General features: G+C 43.6%; 1 protein-coding gene across 1 annotated transcript in view; it reads left to right on the top strand.

Annotated features, from left to right (window-relative positions):
• The window catches only part of AFF3 (ALF transcription elongation factor 3), a 515483-nt gene that overhangs the window by 450476 nt on the left and 38556 nt on the right, over positions 1–26451 (top strand). The window contains exons 11-14 of the mRNA XM_074986799.1: positions 4014–4179; positions 13302–14342; positions 16943–17067; positions 20929–21130. Coding sequence (XP_074842900.1) covers positions 4014–4179; positions 13302–14342; positions 16943–17067; positions 20929–21130 — 1534 coding nt within the window. The remainder of the gene's footprint in view (positions 1–4013; positions 4180–13301; positions 14343–16942; positions 17068–20928; positions 21131–26451) is intronic.

The following is a 26451-nucleotide window of genomic DNA, read 5'->3' on the forward strand; positions in this document are numbered from 1 at the left end:
GTAAACCTATACCCCCCTCGGAAACAGCTTCCACCTTCGTGGAACTTGGACCTGGTGCTTAATGCGCTAACGGGACCGCCGTTCGAGCCTTTGGCCACGGTTTCCCTCCGCCTCTTTACGATAAAGACGACCTTTCTTCTCGCAATCACGTCAGCTCGCAGGGTGAGCAAGCTTGCGGCAGTTATGGCAACGCCACCCTGCACTGTTTTTTCCAAGGAGGCGGTAACCATACGGCTGCATCCAGCCTTTGTTCCTAAAGTTTCTTCTGAGTTTCACATTAACGAACCTATCGTTTTACCCTCGTTTTATCCAAAGCCTCATAACTCTAACAAAGAGGTGCACCTACACCTCCTGGACGTGAGGAGGGCGCTAGCCTTCTATATAGACAGGACCAAGTTCTTCCGGAAAACGGATAGACTCCTAGTCTCTCTCGCTCCCAAATCGAAAGGAGAAGGTCTCTTTTCGCAGAGAATCTCGAAGCACATCGTATCCTGCATAAAAATGTGCTATGAACTCAAAAAGACTCCTTTACTGGCCACGCCCAGGGCTCATTCCCCTAGGGCAGTGGCGGCATCAACAGCGTTTTTCAAGGGCGTTGCGCTAAAAGACATTTGCAGAGCGGCGACCTGGTCATCCTATGACACCTTCGCCAAGCACTACGCCCTTCACAGGGTATTCCAAGAGGATACCCATCTCTCGACAACGGTCCTCTCGGGGACAAGCTGCACATAATCCGATTACCCACCTCCTATCTTGGGTTACTGCTGGGTAGTCACCTAATGTGGAGCACCCACGGGGACACTCGAAGAAGAAAGAAAGGTTACTCACCGTAGTAACGGTGGTTCTTCGAGATGTGTCCCCGTGGGTGCTCCACTACCCGCCCATCCTCCCCGCTTCGGATCTCTGTTTAGTGTTTTGCAGGAGCATCCGAGGCGGTTGGTCAAGGAACTGGCTGGGACCGGATCGCGCACGTGGCCAGGAGCGCTCAAGGAAGCGGCGCGCACTGGCGCATGCGCGGTCCGGCAGAAACTGCTTGGAAGATCCGATCTGTGGTGCTCGACACCTAATGTGGAGCACCCACGGGGACACATCTCGAAGAACCACCTTTACTACGGTGAGTAACCTTTCTTAAAGTGCTTCTATGCCGGTTCATGTCAGGCAAGTGGTCCTTTGTGGACCTTTACCATCCAGCCTAAGTGAGAGCTGCCTGTTGAGCCTGCGGCTCAGAGCTCCTCAGAGCGGAGGAACTTGGAGCTATCACTAGCTTTCTGACTGCCTTTCCTCTTTCCTACACTGAGTGGATCTCAATTTAGGAAAGAATCTTACCCATAATTTCTTGTTTCAAAAGGCTTGAATCAGGTATGAGATCTTTGCTTTCTACACAGAATTAGTGGATGAAAAGAGCAGGATGTAGTATATTTTAATTGTAATTAATTATTTGAGACAAAATATCTCTCAAAATTAATTCATGTTATCTTGGGATTGTGCTATGAACCAGATATAAATTGAAGGATGTAAACAAGGACAATGTTAAATCATCATGTTCTGAGCTGGGAGCATATGATTATGGGGTACCTGAGTGTTTGGCTTGGACTCATTTAATATCCTTATTAATCGTCTGGAAGAGGAAGAGAACAGACATTTAATTCAGTCTGCATTTGATACTAAATTAGGAGCTGCTGCAGAAACCAGTGAGGGCTGAGAAATAAATCAAAGGCACCTGGAAACCTGGGTAGTAAATAACAAAATGAGATTCAGTTTGAAAAAATGCAAGCTAATATCTTTGGAAGGAAACCATCCAAAATACAGCTGTTAGGAGAGAGAATCCTGGAAGCAGTAATTCTGAAAGGGCTATAAAGGTATTAATAGGCAGCAAACTGCATGAGCTTGAAATACGATATTACAGCCAAAAAGTCAGTGTAATTTAGGTCTATATATGCAGGAGGAGTGCATCAAGGAACTAGGAAATGGTCCCTCTTCATACGCCTGTGGTGAAAACACATCTGTAATACTGTGTTCAGTTTTGGGCTTCCTGTTATCAGAGAGATACAGACAAATTGGAAGGAGTTCAGAAAAGAGCCATAAAAATGATCCAGCACCTGGAGGCAGAATTGACTTAAGATGAAAGATCACAGAGGTTATATCTGTATAACATGGCTGCAAGGGGATAGAATAACAAATATTTGGTCAGTGTAAACACCAGATGGGGAAGAGAATGGTTTAAGATGATCACTATGAGTAACGAGATTAAATAATAAACAGCAACAATAAGTTAAGAGGGCAAATTTAAATGGGATAGGAAGAAAAACATATAGCAGTGAGATCTGTTAGGCTGCAGTGTGGTTTCCCATGGGATGAGGTGAAAGCTCCATTTATATGAGTCATTTAACACCAGGCTGGACAAATCACTAGAAAATGTACTGTACTGCAGGGAGGCTTCCATTGCCAGAGGAATGGAGTGGATGACTTACCAGTCTCAAATATTTATGGCTGTATGATGTTTTAATATGTGTGGTCAGTTAGTTACCTGTGAAAAGAATGTATTTCCCTGTTGTGTGGGGGCTCATAATTTAATAACCCAATCCTGAACAAAAACTTCTGGATGTGCTTATCTTTGTAGAATGTAAGGAGTACTGTTGACTGCTCTGCTCATATGGGCTACGTCTACACATGCAGCCAACATCGAAATAGCTTATTTCGATGAATAACGTCTACACGTCCTCCAGGGCCGGCAACATCGATGTTCAACTTCGACGTTGCTCAGCCCAACATCGAAATAGGCGCAGCGAGGGAACGTCTACACGTCAGAGTAGCACACATCGAAATAGGGATGCCAGGCACAGCTGCAGACAGGGTCACAGGGCGGACTCAACAGCAAGCCGCTCCCTTAAAGGGCCCCTCCCAGACACAGTTGCACTAAACAACACAAGATCCACAGAGCTGACAACTGGTTGCAGACCCTGTGCCTGCAGCATAGATCCCCAGCTGCCACAGAAGCAGCCAGAAGCCCTGGGCTAAGGGCTGCTGCCCACGGTGACCATAGAGCCCCGCAGGGGCTGGAGAGAGAGCATCTCTCAACCCCCCAGCTGATGGCCGCCATGGAGGACCCAGCAATTTCGATGTTGCGGGACGCGGATCGTCTACACAGTCCCTACTTCGACGTTGAACGTCGAAGTAGGGCGCTATTCCTATGTCCTCATGAGGTTAGCGACTTCGACGTCTCGCCGCCTAACGTCGAAGTTAACTTCGAAATAGCGCCCGACGCGTGTAGACGCGACGGGTGCTATTTCGAAGTTGGTGCCGCTACTTCGAAGTAGCGTGCACGTGTAGACGCAGCTATGTTTAGGTATAGGCTCAAATTTTTGTAGGATCAGAGTCTTAGATCTAGCGCAGTTCTGTGACAATGTAGTGCATATAGCTAAATCATCTCTCTTTAACCAAGAGATGGGGAAAATTCAGAAGAGCAGTGTCTGCAGGAATTTTCAAAGAGAAGTTACTCTATGGGGATTTTTTTTTTTAAGTTGACAAGTAATTTGGAGTACATCCCAGTTTACGAACGGTTAGTCATTACCATCTTGCTGCTCTCCCCTCTGGGATAGTAAGTATTCTGCAGACATTGTGAAGCTGTGTTCTCTATCCCAGTTTTTACAAAATTTGATCTTTTTGAATGGTTTGACTTTGAAATGTACTGTTAAAAACATGAAAAAGGCAACTGGAAATGAAAATAAGATCCTTGTGCATAGGAGGAAGAGATGCCAGGGTGTATTAGTATGAAACTAACATCCAGCTTGGATACTTTTTCCCATTAAAAGAAAGTTATTTGCAACCCACCTGAGCACTTATCTTTAAAGCCAGTAAAGCCTAGGTTGCCAATATTCAGGCAGCTGTGAGTTATGCTCCCGCCGCCCCAAAATAGCAGAAAGTGGAACTGGCTTGTTTGGTTTGTTTTATGTTTGTTTGTCTGTTTGTTTGCTTTTCTTTCCCCCTTGGTGGGTTGTGCGTGGGGCTGGCAGTGCTGTCGTGCCGCAGTCCAGCAGCAGAACCTCGGGACTCTCCAGCAAGAGGTCAAGTAGCAGCAGCTCCAGTGAATCCGAGAGCAGTTCAGAATCTGACTCAGAGAGCGAAAGCAGTTCCAGTGAGAGTGACAGCTGCAAGCCCTCTCATTACTCCAGCCCAGAGGTAAGGACTCCTGCTCTTTATGATTCAGGGGGGCAGCTGAGATTATACCCACTCGGCCCTTAGCTAGCCAAGAAAACGTAGGGAAGCTGTGGGTAGGCAATAAATAAATAAATTAAATTAAAGACCAAGAATGGGAGAGGCCCAGGGATCCCGTGCCCTGTGTCACTCTGAAATACATTCCTCCACAAAAGCAAGCCCAAAAAGACATGCAAACTGGGGACACGTGATGTTGATTATATTATCCTAAGGTGGATGCAAAACTGATTTAAAGACTGTACAGAAAGAGTAGTTATCGGTGTTTCACTGTCAGACTGGGAGACCATAGCTGTTGAGATCCCGCAGGGGGTCTGTCCTGGCACTGGTACTATTCAGCATTTTCATTAATGACTTGGATAAGAAAGTCAAGAGTACTCTTAAAAAAATTGTGGATGGCACCAAGCTGGTGGATGCTCCAAGCATTTTGGAAGGTGGAGTTAGAATTCAAAATGACCTGGACAAATTAGAGCTTTCGTCTAAAATAAATGAACTAAGATTCAATAGAACCAATAGGACACCCAGAGGCAGCAGAGTCTGGCACCAGGACTCTGGGTGGCAGCAGAGTCCCTGGCAATCTGGAGTCAACAGCAGAGCCCATGGAGCTGGTGTCCAGGGTCTTCAGAGGCAGCCATGACCTCAGGTAGCAGTGGAGTCCCTGGATGCAAGTTGACAGCACAGCTTGGGGCACAAAATCTGGGGGTGCTGCAGCCCCTGCAATTGCCTGCAAGTGTACTGGATTAAGAAAGCTCAAACACACAACTACAACATGGGAAGTAACGGGGTAGGGTGTGGTAAAGTAAGTTTAAAGAACAGGGAATGTTTAGTCTTTAAAAAAGAACTGTGGGAAAGGGGAATATGATAAATATGTTACAGGCTGTTATGAAGAGGACTGTGGTCAGTTGTTCTCCATGCCCACTGAAGGTAGGACACGAAGTGTTGCCTTAATCTGCAGCAAGGGAAATTTAAATAGTTTTTGGTAAAAGCTTTATAACTGTAAGGATAGTTAAGCACTGGACTAGGCTTTCAAGGGAGGTTGTGGAACCCCCATGATTGGATATTTTTGAGAACCAGTTCAATGAAAACCAGTCTGGAATGGTCTAGGTATACTTGGACCTGCCTTCGTGAAGAAAGCTTGTTGCACACCCAATTAAAGCTGCAAATGCCCTTATGTATTCCCTAGACACACACCCATATGGATACATTGGCTATGGTTACACTAGCAAGTTTTGCCGACAGAACCCTTGTTTTGTCAACAAAACTCATGGAGCGTGCACACACTAAATATAGATGCTCTGGGGCGGGGGAGGCTTCTCTTGACAGACAGGGCATCCAGAACAATGGGCAGCCCTGTCTGCTGTGCTTCTGGGTTCCTGTTTTGTAGAGAGAGCAGCTGGACTGTCAAAAGAGCAGAGTGCTCTCACAATTGGCTTTCATGTGTGGCCACACTCTGTCAATAGAAGTTTTGTTGGGAACTCTCTTGCAAGAGTGACTTATGTCAACAGAGCACAAGAGTGTAACCATAGCTATCAATATACGCAAAAGTACTTAAAAGTCCAGCATCAAGATTACAAGCACACACAAATACCAGACAGGCAATTCTCCTTTACCATACAACACTGGATCATGACACCTGTATCTTTCAATTGCTCCTCATCGTAAAGAATTACATCCCCTTATTAAAATAAAAAACTGTGCTACCTATGTTATGTAACTTCTTGAAAACAAATTTTTTTTAGTCAGCTATAAAAGTCCCAACAGCATACATAAGTGTGTCTCCATTGTTTTTGTTGTTTTTTCTTTCCTCAACAATTTTCTTCCTGCTCTCTACCTCTCAGTATTTTCTGATTCACTGTTAATTTTTCTTTCCCCTTCCCCATATCTATTGCTCCAACCTTCCCCTTTTTTTTTTCGTTTTCTACATTCCCACGCTCTTTTTCCACATCTCCCTCCTTTTGGTGTGCTGTTTCCTCATCTACCCATTAGTCTTTTTCCAGCCATGTTCTTCCTTTTTTCCTGCAGATTCAACTCTCTTTTTCCAGTTCCCCACTGCAGACATCTGTCTTTATGCCTTTATATGGAGTTTCGACAAACCTATTATTTGGGAGGCTGGGTAAAGAAAAGGAGAAGGGGGTGGGGGTCAGACTCATAGGCCAGCAGGTGGCAAAGGAGGAAGAAATGATGGAGAAGACCAGTCACCTACTTTGAGGAAATGGGGAGGAAGGAATTAATGTGGAGGGAAAAGAAAGAGCAATCTGGGCACTCAACACAAGTCAAAATGGAAGTATACATATTCGTCCTTGTTCATGCTGCATGGAATTAAACACAATTATCTTTTCTTCGGGTAAAGAGCATAAGGGGAGGGAAGCTAATTGATGGAATTGAGCTAAAGTTTTCACCATGCTAAGCAGAAAGGATGTTAATCAGGACCCACGATTACGTGAACATGGAGGAACTGGCACCCCCAGAGTACTTTTTCACACATCCTGTCAAAATCTGTAGGGCTACTTCTGCATGGGTTGCAGGTATTGGTAATTGTGGTCATCAAATGATTGTACCATTCTGACAGATTGTTGTCCCCTTTACAGCAAGTGGTTTGCCTTTTGAGGGCATGCTCCAATTGTAGAGCTTTCCAAAGATTTCCTGCCTGCAATAGTTCTGGGGAAGGTCATGACATTAACCTGAATGAAGTGGTGGCTCAGCCAGCAGAGCAGCACGTTCATAATGGCCTCAGTGTCTACTGCTGTACAAGGTCCAGCATGTATATGTCCATAAGCACAGATTCCAATACTGCCTGTGTGAAGCCTGTGATTTTTCTATAGGAAAAAAAATTAGTTGCTAGTGTGTGGTTTTGTCCATGTGTAGGTAGGAGTGGTGTCTCCAAGACGGATAGAGCTGGTTCTTGTAGCACTGTGCTGGCCATCAGGTCTATAGTTCATATGGGACCATGATGGGAATTTCATGTGGACATCTTTAGACTACAAGTAGTCTTTGGTTCTTTTTTTATCCCTTGCCTCAAAGATCGTAAGCACATATGCAAATATTTTTATTTCTTGTGTGGTATCTTCTGCCTTTGTGTTGCGAGGGAAACAGGATTGCTGCTCCAGCTCCTTTTTTATTTCTTTAGTTTATTTTGGGATTTTTGTGGATTGAATAAACTAAGATAAATAACAGAGGCAAAATAGGGTCAGAGGTGGTGTCCAACCAGGTTTCAGTGACACAAGCCAATTAAGATATCTCATCCAATATCAAATTATGAGCAGGGCTAGTTTTGTTGACTGCCAAACATGCACTCATCAATCAAGAATTTGAGGCTGTTATCCTCTTTCTCTACTTAGGCCTGGAATGAGGGTGCTGGTAGAGGGGCTGACTTCATATGTCTAGCTGAAGCACTGATTCCATGTGCAGCATCCTGGAGTGAGGTCCATACATTCTAGTGACAATTTGGGTTTGCAGTGATGAGGAGTAACTGGATTTTAGGTCCCATTAAGGGTCCAAACTTCCTACTTTCCAAATCCTAGGCATCTGGCACTATTTTGCTTTCCTCCAACAACATGGACTCTGTAAGAGAAGAACTGGTTAGAAGAGTATAGAGGTAATGGAGTGAGTGCGTGTGCGTGTGCGTGTGCGTGTGTGATGCAGGAGACACAATTGTAACTGGCTGAGTGGCTGTCTTGGGGAGTGAAGGGATACCCTGGTGCTATCTGACAGAGGCACTACACTACTAGCATGTAATTTCTAGTTATCACTCCAGCCCTCCCACAAGATTTCTTATCCCCATACATCTGGATCTTCCTGTTTCCCTAGGCATTTCATGTTCCATGGCCCCATAGAGTCCTCCCCTTACCTCTTACCCCACTCGTCCCAAGGAGAGCATTCTATTTTTCATCCCTCCCCTGTCAGTGGACGTTTAAGCATGGAGGAGAGGGTGTTAGGGTAGCCTCCATTCTGAACCTCCTCCAGTTCCCACTGTGCAGTACGGACCTATGTATCCTTACTTCTAAAATCTGTAAATAAAAACAGAATTAGAGAAGGTTTGCAGTAGCACTAGGGAAGTACCTATATTTTTGGCATCCCCTGAGGTCTTATATATATCAGTGTCATTGACGCACTTCTCTCTTGCTACACCTGCAGTGGACGCTCGGGCCGTGATTCCCTGCTCTGGTACATATAATGACGCTCGCTCTCTGCTGAGCTAACACAAGTATAAATAGTGGTATAGCCGCAGTACCACAGGGAGCAGCAGCACCAAGTGTGAACCCACCTAAACCTTATACAGAGGTCCTCAGCCATGTTCAGCCTATCCCCCCGGTCTGTCACTACACTACTACTTCTACTCAGGCCAGCTCTTAGAGAGCGGGGCCAGCATGCAAATACAAGCTGGGAATTGCACCCCTCCATAAATGGCAAGTCATATGGGTCTGTGGTGCCCGTGCTCCACCAATATTTGATCTTATGTTTTCAGAGCCATCCTGTCCATAGGACAGACAGGGCAACAATCTAGGGCCCCATACTTGGTGGGGGAGGGACAGCTTGAGGGAGATCCATTGTCCAGCGCAGCCTGGGGCATTAGTAGAGGGTCTGATTCTGGCAACAGTGAGCAACTAAGACCCAGCCACTCTGCGCTGCCTCTTCCCTCCCTTTCCCACCTCCATTACACCCCGAGTCCCAAGCCCCTCCCTCACCTCTTTCTGGCTTCCACCCCCTCCCCTGAGCTGTGCTGGAAGTCAGCAAGGTGGGGCAGAGCACAGCAGGCTGAGTCAGGTAGTTCACTGCTGCTAGTGCCAGGCCCCCATCTAGCCCCCTAAGCTGCCCTGGTCTCCACACACCCCCAAATTGTGGGACCACCTGAAGTGTAGGGCTTGGGGCAGTCGCCACCGTCCGTCCTGTGGTTGGTACAGTTCTGCGTGCACTTGTTCTAGGCACCACCCAACATTCTAATTTAAACCCGGCATGCACATACCCCTCACTTGTAGAATACACATAGTCTTTATGGCTGTGTCTAGACTAACCCCCAGCTTCGAAGGGGGCACGGTAATTAGGGTGTTGGGAGATTACTAATGAAGTGCTGTGGTGTGTATGCAGCACCTCAATAGGCTAAATCTCCCCTGCAGCAACGTTGAAGTGTCAAACTTCGAAATGCCGGCTTGCATGTAGCCACAGGTCCGCTGCAGGTACTTCTACGTGCCCACGCTCCTTTGGAGTCCCTTTACTCCTCAGAATTACAATTCTCCTTTCACAGTTGGGGTCTAGTCTAGACCACAGCCCAAGTGAAGTAAATAGAAAGAATGTATATGCCCAGGTAGATTGGTTAAATGGTAATAAGGCACTTATGTCCTCCCCAGATTTGTTTCTCAATCAGATTTAACTGTGGTGGGTTTTTGTTTTTGTTTTTTTTTCATCTTTTCTCCTTCTTGACTAAAACCGTGACCTCCTTGTATTCTATGGCAAAAAGCAGCAGGGTAGGTACCACCTCTCATTATGCGTATGTATAGTGCCTAGCATAAGAGGGTCCCTGCTGTCAGTGGGGGTGTCTAGATTAGCCAGATGGTAATGCGAATGATAACAGAGAGTGACTTCACTTCTTGAAAGGAAAGGGCACCATGCTTCATAGACCCTAATATGCTGTCAAGTCTGAAAGTCTCACTTTCCAGTGGTAAGTTCAGGAGACACGATATCTTGGTCCCCGCACCCCCACCCCGACCCCTCTGGAGAATGAGTATTGGAAGCTTCCCCTGGATCCGTGACCTGGTGCCTCCAGCTGTAACTTCGTTGCCTCTAAGAAATCCAGAGACACAGTGTTTCTGAGCAGGTGTGCCAAGTCCTGGTTTCCCCAAAGGCAACTGTCAGTGGAGTTAGTCATTTAAAGTAGGAAAGGCTTGTGATCCAGTGCCTACAGGCTCTTTAAATGCTGCACGCACAGGCCTGTTCTCTCCTTCATTTGTTTGATTTAGTTGTCAGACATCTTTCATAGGGCAGCCACTTTCATCCACCTGAACTAAGGCAGAAGACAGACCAATGTTTCTGTTGAACCTGGTAATCCAGGTCTTCACAGGTTTCACACAATTTAAAATGATCCAGTGTAATGTGGGAGTGTAGACACTTATACCCTTCCAAAGAGAGCAACAGAGTGGTGGACAGACGTGATATAAGTTGGGTGCTGCATGATTTGCTCAGGGGGTACTGTCATCTAATGGGTCGGGTGTTGGCTATCTTCTCCCCCACCCCACGTCCAACACATGCAAATAATTGAAATTCCTGGGGGAGTACAACATGAACTGATGAACAGTTTCCACTGAAAGTTTGCAAACATTTTCTCCATTTTCACCTTACCAATCATTGTCATGTTTCATTGCAAAACAGTCTGCCTTAGTGAAAGCAGGTTCTGGTATATGATTTTTTGAACTGAAAAGCTTTCCACTGGATATATTAATCAAATAAATAGATTCCAATTGTGTATTGACTTAACTGATGCAGTACTGCATGCGTTCAAAAATCATGTCAAGCCCACAGAATCATCAAATTGGCTTAAAATCATGAAGGCTTTTTATTTGAGTTTTTTTTATTTATCTTTTCCTTTTAGGGTTCACATTTTCAAGCTTTTTTTTCATGACCATGAGTTCTAAAAACTTTCCCTTTTTTAAAAGCTAAAGCCAATGATCTAACCAATGATTCCAGCTGCTGGTGCTTTCAGAAAAGTACCAAATATCATGAGATTCATGATAAAACTGGGAGAGTTCGCAACACAGTTTGTACTAGAGGGGTTTTGCCTGAGGCACTGCTAAGCAGCGTGGTTGATAATGGAAGTACTGCTAGTGGGAAGCAACACATTGTAAAATTACTTCACACAGCTGTTCCTCATTGTTTGCTGATGCTGTAATTTTGTCCCTGAAGTGTGAATTGTGAGAAACAGAGTTTTGGATAATGACAATATCTAAACAGGGAGAACAGGATCATAAGTGCAGCCACATACAAAATTTGTGGGTGACCAGTTGTCTCAGGAGACTGAATGGGACGACAGCAGGATAGTGCAAAGTTGCCCTGATCTTACCCTGTGAACCTTTACCATAGGTAGTTGACTGATGAGAAAAATCAGACAAGAGTAAAATTCTTCTTGGTAGGACTGAGGGCAAGGTTTAGTCCAATGATGGTTTTCATGCCAGCCATAAAACATGCATGATGGTTATTTATTTCAAATGTAATGGAATACTGAGGCAAATTTGGTCCCACAGTGGACTTTGGGAGTGATGCCACAATTTAGCTTTTTATGACTATGGACACAAAAGATGATCCATATGTTAGTGAGATCCTATCCAAACTTCCTCTTCAGTGGGGTTTTAGTGGTAAAGTTGAAGGTATTATTTTGCCCCATTGTCCATGCATTCTTATTCCATTGCCACTTGTTTCATTACATTCAAATTACTGGTTGAAAGAAATACTAAGAAGCACTTGTGCATTATTGTCTTAGCCCTAGCTGCATTTGAAATAATAAATACTCCATTCTTCACTGTCCAAACACCACTGTACTTTAGGGCTACGTCTACACGTGAAGCCTACATCGAAGTAGACTATTTCAATGTGGCGACATCAAAATAGGCTATTTCGATGAATAACGTCTACATGTCCTCCAGGGCTGGCAACGTCGATGTTCAACATCGACGTTGCGCAGCACCACATTGAAATAGGCGCAGCGAGGGAACGTCTACACGCCACAGTAGCACACATCGAAATAAGGGTGCCAGGCACAGCTGCAGACAGGGTCACAGGGCAGACTCAACAGCCAGCCGCTCCCTTAAAGGGCCCCTCCCAGACACACTTGCACTAAACAGCACAAGATCCACAGAGCCGACAACGAGTTGCAGACCCTGTGCATGCAGCATGAATCCCCCGCTGCAGCAGCAGCAGCCAGAAGCCCTGGGCTAAAGGCTGCTGCACACGGTGACCATAGAGCCCCGCACGGGCTGGAGAGAGAGCGTCTCTCAACCCCTCAGCTGATGGCTGCCATGGAGGACCCCACAATTTCGACGTTGTGGGACGCGGATCGTCTACACGGTCCCTACTTCGACGTTGAACGTCAAAGTAGGGCGCTATTCCGATCCCCTCATGAGGTTAGCGACTTCGACGTCTCGCCGCCTAACGTCGAAGTTAACTTCGAAATAGCGCCCGACGTGTGTAGCCGCAACGGGTGCTATTTCGAAGTTAGTGCCGCTACTTCGAAGTAGCGTGCACGTGTAGACACAGCTTAGATGCGCTCTTAAAACTTGATCCTTTGACAATGTAAGTGAGCAGAAAAATTAACTCCACACACAATGTTTGGATGATCTTGCATGATTCTTGTGTCTCTGAACCAGGGGAAAACCAGCAAGTTAACTAAATAAGGCAAGTTAACTCCCTTGTAGTGTCTAAATAGTCTTGTCTTTACTGACAATATCTTAAGACACAAAATACATCTCCTTTTTCAGCTCCCAATCCTTCATTCTGTAGCTTTTCTTTCTTTCTTTCTATCACCATTATATTTTTTTTATTTGGATAGTTGGAAGCATTTCCCACTAAAGTGGATATCAATTGCACACTGCATGAATCACCTTTTAAGAAGCATGAATCACAGGAGCTGTCCTCCTTCCCAGCCTCATTCAAAGCTGAAAATGCTGCTTCTACAGTATACCCCATCTCTAATAGACTGCACTTTCATCACTCCATTCTGTCAATGCCCCTGGTTATAGCAGAGGATTACTATTAATTTCACAATTGGGTACTCTAATAAATGTGGTAATCTTAAACAGAGCACTAGCTGAACACACTTTGATATTTTTTCACTTTTCACATCACTGGGTTTTTTTTTCTTTGATTCCACACCCTGATGGTGATGCTTCTGTCATAGACAAAAGTACCAAATAAAGAGTTAATTCTAGGAGCTGAACCTTTACCTTATCCAGTAAGAACAGCATAGCCACAGTTAAAAGAAACACAGCACAAACCCTATGATTTAGTTATTTTCGTGCTGATCGTATAACCTATACAAATACAGACTGTGACGTCCCTCACAGCTGGAAATTTATTAAACGCTGTTTTGTTTGATTTGCCTTCAGCCTGAACAGTCATCATCAAACAAGTGGCAGCTGGATAAATGGCTAAATAAAGTTAATCCTCACAAAACACCTATTTTTAACCAAAATGATAACCATGGACTGGAGAGCAATCAGTATTACAGCAGGATAAAGGATGAAGGACAGGAGTGTGAGAAAATACCAGCTATTTGCCAAACTGACCTTAGAGACAAGGAAATTAAGAACTCCAGCAAAGAAGAGTTGAGGCCTAGAACTGCTAATAAAGCACCAGGAAATAAAGGAGGAAAGCAGAAATCACCTCCTACGGTTGCAGGGGCTGTTTCTGGTGACAGCGGCCCTCAGAGAAGGACGACTTGTAAAAAACAGCTGAGAAGAACAGACAGGACCTCTGGTGGGGATGCCTTGAACTGCCACACATCTGAGGATCTTGCCTTGAGCCAAATATTTTTGGAAAATAACATCTGTGAGCAACCTAAAGCCAGGCCCTGCGGCAACAGAACTGGGCACAGAAAAGAACCCCGCTCTGTCGCTACATGTGAAAAGAGACGTACCAGAGGGCCAAGCAAAACTGCACCTAAATCCAAGGAATTTATTGAGACCGAGTCATCATCATCATCATCATCATCATCTTCAGATTCAGAATCCCAACAAGGGGAATATCCTGTGCCCAAACCTCAAACTGTGGCCTGTGTTTCAGGTGGGGGTGACCAGAGGCTGAAGGACTCCGTACTCAGTAACACCAACAAAACTAACAGCAGCTGCAGTGCCTTTGCCTCCATTAATGCCAGGACTAGTAACGAAATAGCAAAGGAGCTGGAGGAACAGTTTTATACTCTGGTTCCTTTTGGCAGGAATGAGCTCCTGTCTCCTCTGAAAGACGAAGAGGTAAAATCACTGTGGGTCAAAATTGATTTGACTCTTTTGTCCAGAATTCCAGAGCACTTACCTGAGGAGCTGCTGGCCATGAGCACTGGAGCAAAAGAAGAAGCCAGCCTCCAGCAGAGTAATAGTACTGAACCACCAGCGGAAAAGATTGTGCCAAAATCTCGAAGGAGACGTAAGGTAAGCTGTAATGGGTTTCTTTGGCTTTGGAGGGGCTGCAGGGGAGAGTCACACAGGCTATTTTGTGTGTTTCTATCATTTCGTGTATATGATGTGTCTACCAAAACCATTTAACGTAGGTATGTATCGTGCATTTTAAAAACATCCTATCTGAACTTGACTCTTTGAAGCAATGTTTCGTCACCACTCGCTCCCCTACTTTGTGTGATATTGGACCAATGACATTCATTCAAGGAACAGGGGGAGGAAGAGCAAAAGTAAAACTTATAACAAGCAGGAGTTAAAGGTGCCGGAACTCACAGATGCATTTTCAGTTAATACAGTCTCAATCCCTTCTCCTGAAAACAAGACCCTTTATACACTTCTGAAGCTGATGTCTAAATCAGGAAATGAAGTGTATGCAACGGTATAAGTAAAGCTAATATCAGGTCCTTTGTTAGGTGTGGGGGGGAAAGAGAGGTTGTTGTAGAGCCTACATCATCTCAAGATATTAACAAAGGGCCCAATCCTGTAAACGTGCCACATGCAGGATCTTTAGCTATGGAGCACTGGTAAATTCATTTGGATGGACAACTTTTCTCATTTACATCAGTGCAATCCCCTGTAACTCAGTGGGGTTGCACAGGTAGAACTCAGGATATGTCTAGACTACGCGGATCAGCCTGATTAAGGTCAATTTTCCAGAGTTCAGTTTCACTGGCTGGTTATAGATGTGCAAAATTGAACTATCTGGGGTTGGCAGTTGACCCCTGAACTTCTTGGTACTGCAAAGAATAAGGGAAGTCACAGGAGAGTTTCTCCCTTCAACCTTCCTCTATGAAGAAGTCCAGGTAAGTCAATTGCAGGTAAGTTGATTCTAGCTACAATTACCATAGCTAAAATTGTGTATCTGCAATTGACTTACCTGCCTAGTGGAGACCAAACCTGAGTCCAGAGTTTAGGCTCATAGCTGCTGTGCACCCACAGGTGCCATCTCCAGTAGCCATTACACTAACCAGGGAAAGACAGAATGCAGCAGCTCCGTGGTTACATCTATCCCACAGCCAGGATTTACCTACATTCCCTAGACCACCAAAATACAACAGCCATGGGGCAGATGGATCCCCATGTGCCCAACGAGAGCACCTTTCCAGTCCTCTTTTTCAGCTGTGACCCCACAAATGATTCTGAACACAGGTCAGACATCATGCAAAGAGACCCAGAGAGCTTCCCTTTTTCAGAGCAACACCTGTCTTGCCCTGGAAGTACCATGCAGCAATCATGGAAGAGTTACTAGAAATGGTCAAAGAATGGCAGAGGCAAAAGCATAGCTATGCCACTGTGATGTAGGAACAGTGAAAGAGCCATGTTGTGTATCTTACAGAAGACAGGAAGGCACAATGAAAAAGCAGAATAAACAGCATAAGACAAGTAAACCGCATCTGACCAATTACAGAGGAATGTCATAAGGGTACAGCAGATACATTGATATAAGCAGAAACAGGCTTAATTGCTGTAACCAGCACCGTTCCCCTAAAAACATGGGTAGACTAGCAACACAACCACGAAACATGTACTAAAGATGTAGGATGATCATCCTTTCTAATCAACGAAAGCCAAGCTATAGACACAATAGCTACATCTACACTAGACCCTTCCTTTTTGGGGCGGGGCATGATAATGAGGGAGTTCAAAAGATGCTAATAAGGAACTTCCATGAATATGCAGCGCATCATTAGCATAATGACAGCTGCGCACGATCTGAAAGTGCCGCTTTCAGGACACGCACCACCCATGTAGACAGAGGACTTTTGAAAGGACCCCCCAGATTCGAAAGCCCCTTCTTCCTATTTGTTTTTAGGAAGAAGGGGCTTTCAAAGTCCAGAGGGAGGTGTCCTTTCAAAAGGCCCCCCGTCCACACGGGTGGTGTGCATTGGGAAAGTGGCACTTTAGAAACATATGCGGCTGCCATTTTGCTAATGAGGCGCTGCATATTCATGGCAGTGCCTCATCAGCATCTTCCAAACTCCCTCATTACCATGTCCCTTCCAGAAGGAAGGGGCTAGTGTAAACGTAGGTAATGTGAATGCCTTAAAACCAGGCCTGAGTGTAATGTGTAAAAGAGACAGAAAGCTGTTGAGATGAAGCAAAGCAATGAATGAAGCCCACCTGAAGGGTAACAGGAGGAGCTCAGGCCCCTAGAAGATTGGTTCAGTGCTGCCAATGGAAGTGTGTTCATAGGGATCATAGGAAGGAGAGAGAGAGCAGGACTTACCAAACTGTGACAGGATATGGGACCCATGGAAGAGAGAAATGAAGAACGTGAAAGGAGACCAGTCTTGGTGTGAGAAAGAGATGTAGAGGGAAATGAACAAAAAGACGAAAGAAAAAGATAATGTGTAGAAAAAAATGTAAGTTGTCTATTAAAATTATAGGCATTTCAGCATGATGAACTGTCTTGCTGCATGACTTGTGGACTATATAAATAAAATTAAATAATAGTAGTTAATACCAGGTTACACCAAAATCCAGGCCCTAGTACCCAGCAGTCTTTTACTTCTGCACATGGTACTTGTGTCACTTGTAAATTTCACAAGATGATCATTTTTCTCTTTGCTCAGTGTGAAAATGAAGAAGAGGACAGGGAGATCAAGAAGACTCATTTAGAGCGAGAGTGTTCCTCACGATTAGTTGCCTCTGCCCCAGGTATTTCAACAGCAAATCATTGCAACAGGAGTGAACATAGGTATGCACTTTCCTTGTTATTTAAAATTCGGTCTCTAGCATTAACTGATCATAATGGGGTCTGTTATTTTTTTACATTTTATGTGTAAAAATTATCCTAATGCATTCTCTCTCTCTCTCTCTCTGTTTTTTTCTTTGTATAATGTATGAGTTAGCTATTTCTACATAATTGTACTAATATTTATTCTGTTACATAAAGAAGTGGTAGTTCCAAGTGTTTGTATCTTGGGATAGATAATTATAGCAACAACAGGACAGTAAATTTAGACATTACATTATTCCAAGGCATTAGGCATCAATTCACTTAGAGTATCATTCTTAGACCACCTCCCCCACATTGTTAAGAGTTTCAGAATTATAGCTGGTTTATGCATATCACTTTAAATGTAATTAATCTGTGTGCTCTGAAGCCAAGTACTTGAACTCATGCCTGGAATTCTCAACTCTTGCCTATATTAAGGACCCAACAATCTAAACATAACAGGCAAGGTGTTTTTTTCCTATGGTATTTGATATATTTAGGACATACAACTTTGTGTGACTATAAACATCCAAATTTCCAAAGAATGCAAAGCATGAAATGTGGAATGAAAATTCATGTATCCGTTTGCAGAGATTTGTACAAGTCATACTATCATTCTGACAACTCAATCATACCTGGTTTCTTCGGAAATTGGAAGCAAGCATTTTGAGTCATGACCATCTTAGAATTCAGCTGCATGCTGTTTAATACATTGCAGGTCATTGATCTATAAAAAAATCCTTTTTATTATATTTTATAGTGTAAGTGCAAAGTGTACCTTGTAATTTATAAATCTTCTAATATGAAACTATAATTAGTATTTCTTATATTTATATAAGGGCATTTCTCTTTTCTGAACAACTCTTATTTTTCATAATGAAATAATGCAAAGGAAGAACCTCAAATATGTTTTGTATATTCCAAAATATGAATTCAGCTTCTCTGTCTTGCTATTACATAAAGTAAAAATATCCCATGTGGTAGAGTATTTTATTGTGGTTGATTGGATGCATGTATGCTATTCCGGTTACCAAAGTACATTTTACATCACATTCATTCTCAGTATGATCATCATAGTCTGACAGGTTTAGCATTTTTTGAGTCATATTTTCCTGGGTTTAATTCGACACCTCCTAAAAGTGACAGAATGTGTGTCGCGTGTAATGCAAACAGGGTTTCCAAACAAACACATTATTAGATGATTTCCTCTTCCATCCCTCCAAGGTTGTTATGTAGCTTCTATTGCCATAGCATCTCCAATGCATAATGTATTTATCCTCACAGCCTCCCCATGAAGTAGGGCAATGATGTTATTCCTATTTTATAGATAAGGAATTGAGGTATGGTGAGTCCATGAGTCTTGCCCAGAGTCATACAGAAACACGTACAGCATGGATCTGAATGCAGGTCAACCTGGGTTTCCTGCTAGTACCCTAACCTTGTGCTGTTACACTTCAAAGCAGCTGCAGCTCCTTAAGTCTACTTTAGCCTCACCCCCAATAATGAGAAGGGCCCCACCAAATTTATAGTCTATTTCATATTCATAGGGTTTTAAAAATAATAAATGTCATGCTTTCAGCTATTTAAATCTGAAATTTCAGAAATTTTATTTCTGCAATTCAGAGAATCCTGAACAAAAAAGGATTTTTTTGGGGGGAGGCATGAGGGGTGACACAAGGTTAATGTGAGTGTGGGGAGGTGGCACTGCTACCCTTACTTCTGCACTGCTGCTAGTAGCAGCACTGCCTTCAGAGCTGGGCAGCTGAAGCTTAGTGGCTGATGGCCTGGATGCCCAGATCTGAAGGCAGAGCTACTGCCTGCAGCAGCAGTATAGAAGTAAGGATGGCATGGTACGGTATTGCCGTCCTTATTTCTGCAATGCTGCTGGCAGAAGCACTGCCTTGAGATCTGGACGCCCAGCCAACACTGCTCTCCAACTGCCCAGCCCTGAAGGCAGCATGGAAATAAAGGTGGTGACTCCATGACCTCTGCTCCCCAATAATTTTGTGATTTCCCCCTGCCCCCACAAATCCATTTTGGATCAGGACTGCCAATTTGAGGAATGCCGGTCTCTCCCCTGAAATCTATATAGTATAGGGTAAACGTGCCTACAAGACCAGATTTCACAGTGGGAGACCAGATTTCATGGTATATGACATGTTTTTCATGGCTGTGAATTTGGTAGGGCCCTAAAAATGATATATGAACCTTACTGACCAGGGCAGAGCTTCTTTTTGGGGGAAAAAAAAAAAAAGAAAGAAAGAAAGTTGGAACATCAGAAAGGAGCTCTTAAATATTCAGAATTTATATCAAAATCCATTAGTTTTTCTTACAAAAAATGACTATTGGCCATTTGCTCACCCAGACAGGCTCTATCATTAAAAGCGTAGGCCATTAAAAAATTCCTTTATCCACATTTGAAAGTACTGCATAATGAGCAAAAAGGTCTAAATAATGAGCTCTCCTTTCTGCCACCTCAAGTTTTTTAAGATTCATAAAATAAGTAAGTATTTAGCAGCCAACTGTTTAAGTAGTTCTCTTTCTCTGAAATGATAATGGTGAAACATGTTTTTGTATCATATTAACTTTTGCAACTACATTCAGGGTCTAATGTCTGTTATTGGATCTATAAAGTCAGAAATGTCCACGCAAAGGAATAGGCTGGATTGAAGGGCAAGTGGCCGAGAAACATAGTGGCTATGGTTACACTACAGCGCTCTGTTGACAGGAGTTTGTAGGATTTCCCTACAAAACAGAATGTGGCCACACAAAAGCCAATCAGGAGAGCACTCCGTTCTGCCAACAAAGCAGCTGGACTGTCACCCGGAAGCGTAGCAGACAGGGCTGCCCATTGTTCTGGATGCCCTGTCTGTTGAAAGAAGCCCCCCCTACAGCATCTGCACCGCTTTTTTGTTGACAGAATCTGTCAACAGCAACGTTATGCCACATGGCTTTAAGGCAGACCGCCTCCAGCAAAAGTGCTGAGTTTTATTCACAAACTGTTGACGAAACACATTTTGTCAGCAAAACTTGGTAGTGTAACCGTAGCCAGTGTGATAATATTCTGTTTACTCTTAATCTCAAATTTGGCCTCAATGAAAAATTCTCTCTCTCAAATAATTTTTCCTTTATATTCCTTTAATTTTTCAGCTAAGTATTTACTCTAAATTAGCACCTAGCAAGTTTCTTTACAATTTATTGCTACTGATGTTACCAGCTTGACTTTTCCTCTCTGTGGCATCTCTGAAAAAATGGCTTCTGTGATGCAGCCCTCCCTTTTAGGAGACACAGCATTACACATTTCCTTCATTCCATTGTGACATAATAGCACATATTTTTTGGTCTTCTGAACCTGTCCCAAATTACTGTAAATTAAATTACCAAAGCCTGGTCAGTGATACAGAGACATCCCAATTGTCTTCTAGCACATTCCTTGTTTAATTCACATATGCTTTTATTGCTATGGCTTCTAAATTGTCACCCTTATTGTGAAATAGGATTCCATAACTTAAACTTATACTTCAGAGCCTCCTCTGCTTCTCCAAGTAACCCTTATAAGGCAGTGAATAATTGTCCATTTATCTCCTTATTTTTTCAAGTACTCTGACATAGACTTTATAGGAACCCCAGGATGGCAATTTACCCTGGAGGGAAAGAGAAGAAACATGATCCAAATTCATAAATGAATTCTTGCTTCTGATACTGTAAAGTTGTTTCCAGACGTCAATAGACTTTATCCTTCCAGCAGGTTTTAAATTCAAAGTTTTGATAATATATAAAACATTTACCTTTCTCAAAGCCAGCTTTGTGACACTCTATTACTGTAATTTCCATTTCCAGCTTGGCAGTACCAATAAATAGAAATGAGAAAATGCTTCAAGCACCCATCTCACCCCTCTCTGATGCATCAAAACACAAATACTCAAACGATGATTTAACTTCTTCCAGTAGACCTAATGGCAGCAGTCTACTACCTTCCATGTCCTCCAGCAAAAAACATAAGAGTGAAATCCAGCCCCAGCCACATCCTTCAGACTCCAATGTAAGTTAATGTTGTTGATTGCAGTATAAAACCTCGCTGGTTTTTCTTCTCTTTGTATCACTGCACATATAGCCCTTGATATTTCTGCAGAATAACATGGAAATAAACATATTAATGAATGTTCCATTAAGCAAGACTTTTCCACTTGGGAAATGGTAAGGGATAACAGATTTAGAAATGACCTTGAAAAATAGGAGGCAGAAGAAGATCTACTGCTCAAGTAAGTTCAACAACACTAAGAGTTTGCAAGAAGTAAAGAATAAGCCAAAGGTAAGGAATTTCATGTTTTACCATTCATGCATCTGTAAACATAGGTGAGTTTTTCAAGACATATATGCTGCTGATCTTGATGCTCTGAACTGGAATTCTGTGTATTTGTATGCCTGAAATACTGTTTTCCTCATAACTATATTTCCAATAAGTGTACAGAGCTGTGCATGAAATGACAGAGGCAGCAAAGTAGAGCTTTAGTCTTGCCTTTCTTGACTAGCTAGGCTCTTGAAACAGGAGTCTGAGGCATGAAAGGAATGTAAAATCATCCCAATGAATAGAAAAACTTCTAAGCTAAGATTAGAGTCTTACTTCTGTGGAGAACACCAATGCAAATCCTGAGCTCCACACATGGGAGCAATAAAGAGTACTAGTCCCGCTGTGTCATTCTTCCCCTTCCATCAAAGACTCCTCCTTAGAGTTGAGGATCTGTGCTTGGGAAACAGGAAAGGGCACTCTCCATGCATTGACTTCCCACCAATACTACTACTACTACTTAACCCTTGTACTCCAAGGCTACGTCTACACGTGCAGCCAACATCGAAATAGCTTATTTCGATGTTGCGACATCGAAATAGTCTATTTCGATGAATAACGTCTACACGTCCTCCAGGGCCAGCAACGTCGATGTTCAACTTCGACATTGCTCAGCCCAACATCGAAATAGGCGCAGCGAGGGAACGTCTACACGCCAAAGTAGCACACATCGAAATAAGGGAGCCAGGCACAGCTGCAGACAGGGTCACGGGGCAGACTCAACAGCAAGTCGCTCCCTTAAAGGGCCCCTCCCAGACACACTTTCATTAAACAGTGCAAGATACACAGAGCCAACAACTAGTTGCAGACCCTGTATATGCAGCACGGACCCCCAGCTGCAGCAGCAGCAGCCAGAAGCCCTGGGCTAAGGGCTGCTGCCCACGGTGACCACAGAGCCCCGCAAGGGCTGGAGAGAGAGTATCTCTCAACCCCCCAGCTGATGGCCGCCATGGAGGACCCCGCTATTTCGATGTTGCGGGACGCGGATCGTCTACACGTCCCTACTTCGATGTTGAACGTCGAAGTAGGGCGCTATTCCCATCCCCTCATGGGGTTAGCGACTTCGACGTCTCGCCGCCTAACGTCGATTTCAACTTCAAAATAGCGCCCAACACGTGTAGACGTGACGGGCGCTATTTCGAAGTTACTGCCGCTACTTCGAAGTAGCGTGCACGTATAGACGCAGCTCAAGTGGAACATAGGTCATCTACAAGTCTCCTCCACTTCACTCTGTCTTGGGACAAAACTTCTAGCTGGCTCCAGGAATACCCCAGTTGTCCTTCAATCTCAGTAGACCTTCTCCACGTTGTCCAAGGTCTTTCTCTTTTGTGATTTCCTCGCAGGTTCCATGTGAGAGCTTGACTGATTATGCTGGATGATGGTTTTCTGAGGATGTGGCCTAGCCATCCCCACTCCTTGATTTCAGTGTCAATTGGTTCTTGTCCTATTCTGTTCCAAAGCTCATCATTTGTGACAACTCTTGCCATTTGATGTAAAGTACGTACCTCGGACATCTGTTTATGGATGTCTGTAGCTTGTCATTTGAAGACTTTTTAGTATGCCAGGTCTCACATCCATACAAGAGCACACTCTTCACATTTGTGTTGAAGATCTGCAGTTTCGTCTTCACAGATATTATTTGTGAACTCCATATGGGACTAAGATTCTTGAAGACAGCAGTTACTTTCCCTGTCTTGGCATTGATATCCTTATCTGTTCCTCCATCTCTGCCCAAAATACTCCCCAAGCAGGTAAACTGCTCCACACCTTCTGGGTCATACCCTCCCAGTGTGGTGGTAGAGTTGCTGGACTGGTTGATCCTCGTTGTCTTGGTCTTTCCCTTTTTAATGCTCAGTCCAGTCAATGAGGCAGTGTTGTCTAATGTTGTGACCTCTTCCTTCATGCTTTCATTTTGGTGTGAAAGGAGGGTGATGTTGTCAGAAATCCAGATTGATCACATCTGTATCAGCAGTTATTTCAGAAGATTGATGCAGGATGTCCACACTAAAAGAGGAACAGATGTAGATTCAGACCACAATTTGGTCACGGTAAAACTCAAGTTCAAGCTCAAGAGGTACACTGAAAAAGTGACCAAGCCAGGACTGAGATTGAGCATGGAGCAGCTGAACGATTTAGAGGCAAGAGATGGTTTCCAAGTGGAGCTGTCCAACAGATATGTACTTCTGGCAAACCTCAGCCTGAAAGATGCTACTGCGGAACAAATTTTGGAACACACAAAACAGCCTGGAAAGAAACCTGTGATAAAACATTGGGGAAAAGGACAAGGCATCACAAAGAGTGGACCACAGCAGAAACTCTAAGAAAAATGAAAGAACCAAAGGACAGAAAAGCAGCAGTCAACAAAAGCAAAACAAGAGCAGCCAAGGTAGAAGCTCAGAGACTTTATTCAGAAGCCAACAAAGAAGTTCAAAAGGCTGTATAATGGGACAAGAAATACTTTGTGGAAAATCTTGCACCACAAGCTGAACAAGCTGCAGGACAGAGAAACTTGAAAGAGCTCCCACCATTAACAAAACCCCAAATTAATAATAATAATTATGAACTTAATAATAAAGTGGGCCCACACCTATTCCCTTCTTTGGAACATCTCTAGTGGGCAATTGTGGGGCGGGGGGGCATGTCTGTGGGAGTGCAGCACTCAGGTACCTGTGCTGTCATGCAGTCAAGAGGCACCTGTGGGGAAAGAGGGCTGGTGATGGATTAGAGCAGCAGGCCCCTCATGTGGATGATCCTGGTCTTCAGCAGTTCGCTAGAGATCTGCAGCTTTTCCAGGCCTCAGAATTGGTCAGTTTCATGAGCAGAGTTAATCTCAGGCTACCTCTACATTACCCAGAAGATCAAGCTGCTCAGGGTCAATCTTCTGGTGTTCAATTTCATGCACCTAGTGGAGATGCATGAAATCAGCCTATCAGGGTTGGCAGTCAAACCCTGTCCTCCTTGCGATCATGAGGAGTAAGGCAGATGGATGGGAGAAATCCTCCTGTTGACCTTCCTTAGCAAGCACGGACAGATAAGGTGATTAAAGATAAGTTGATTCTAGCCATGCAGTTGCCATAGCTACAACTGCATATCCGCAGTCGGCTTACCTGCCTAGTGTAGACAAAGCATCAGTATTTCCCTCTCTGTGGTAATTAAAGGACCCAGAGGAAACTACATGAGAATTTCTGTGGCATGATCTTTTCCAGAATAGAGAACCCGGTCTGAGCCATTCTACATTCCGTGAAAAGCAAATATGAAAAAGTGTTGAATCTTTTTGCAAAATATAATCTTTATTATTATTTATGTCTTGATATATTACAGGCTTCAAAAGCCTACATCTGGCAGCAGAAAACAACTTTAGCCTGAGCCTCCTTAAGTCACTTCTGCTCAGGGGCAACTGGCCTGTTCCAGAAAGGCAGGTTTGGGGGAATAAAGGGAGGTAACAAAGTGGGGGAGTAAAAGTAACTCTTTCTGATCTAACTTTAAGGTGTTTTGTTTTAAAACATTGCTGTAAATGAGGTTAGGGGCATTAGTCTCTCTCAAACACATTGAATAATAAGAAGGAATAAACTTAACTATTTAAAAATAGGCTACATAAAAGGCCTTGAAAAGACATTTGTTGGCTATTGGACTGACCAGTTTCTCTTCTGCTGTAAAGTAAAGGTAAATTATTAAACACTTAAGTTTTGGGTTTGGTTTGCAAACTCATTCAGTTATAATTATGTGATACCTGGAAAATAATTTAAATTCCTTCAAAGATAAATGTGTTGCAAACTAGAAGTAAAAAGTCATTGTTTTATAATTCACACCCTTAGCTAATGCTTTCCACTCCAGTTTTTCATTTTATTTCATCAACATTTTAATAATCCTTTTAATGAAAATCTGAGAGCTAGCCCGCTGAACTGACCTGGACATGCCATACTGAAAATGAGTTCATGAACTATAGATGTCCAGATTGGCTTTGTTTTATCAAATCTGCTCATCTGGTGCCTAACTGTCATGACCAAGTGTTCCTGTGGATTACTTACAGTGAATGCAAGACAGGGAGTGGTAGTTGGAGCTCTCTGTTGAGATCATCATTCCATTTCCTGCTGTTGTCTGAAGCAGAACAATTTTGTTCAGCTGCAATTACTGTCAAGCCAGAATAACAGTCTGAATTTGATGAAAAGTTGTAGCAACAAAAAATATCCATATGGTTGAGATGTTTTTACATGGCTTGACAGGCAGTATAACTACAACTGGTCTATGATTTAATAGGTACACTCATGTAATAATTCTGTTCGGTTTCTCTTCAGATCACCTTGAAACTTAAAGCTCTTTACCAATGAGGACGAGCAATATCTGTGAATTTGTGGCTATCAGTGACAAGGTAGTAAGCTGTACAGTTTGAACCTCTCCAATCCTGCACTCTATGGTCCAGCAACATCTGTGGTCCAGCATGAATTTAATTAGCTGGATGTCCATTTATCATGGGTGGGATCAAGTTTCCCTTGTTTCAGTAACATTTGTTTACAGCTACCTGTCCTGGCTCTTAGTGTTCTGTACTTTTATTTAGCTCTAATTTACCCTAAGGCTGTGTCTACACGGGCACAAATCTTCGAAATAGCCATATTTTGAAGATTACTAATGAGGCGCTGAATTGAATATTCAGCGCCTCATTAGCATTAGGACGCTTCCGGCCGTGGCGTTTCAAAAACGCTGCTTTCGAAAGCACGCGGCTTGGCGCAGCTACATGGGGGTCCTTTTCGAAAGGACCCCACACCTTTTGAAAAGGACCCCCGCGTAGTCGCAGCGAGCCGCACACTTTCAAAAGCGGCGCTTTCAAAACGCTGCGGCCAGAAGTGTCCTAATGCTAATGAGGCGCTGAATATTCAATTCAGCGCCTCATTAGTAATCTTCAAAATATGGCTATTTCGAAGATTTGTGCCCATGTAGACACACCCTAAATGTCTTCTAAGAGCCCGGTAATTAGTGGAAGTGTTGGAAATGTTGCTAGACGGTATTGACTTCTCTGA

The sequence above is a fragment of the Carettochelys insculpta genome, chromosome 1 (assembly GCF_033958435.1).
Source record: "Carettochelys insculpta isolate YL-2023 chromosome 1, ASM3395843v1, whole genome shotgun sequence".
NCBI lineage: Eukaryota > Metazoa > Chordata > Testudines > Carettochelyidae > Carettochelys > Carettochelys insculpta.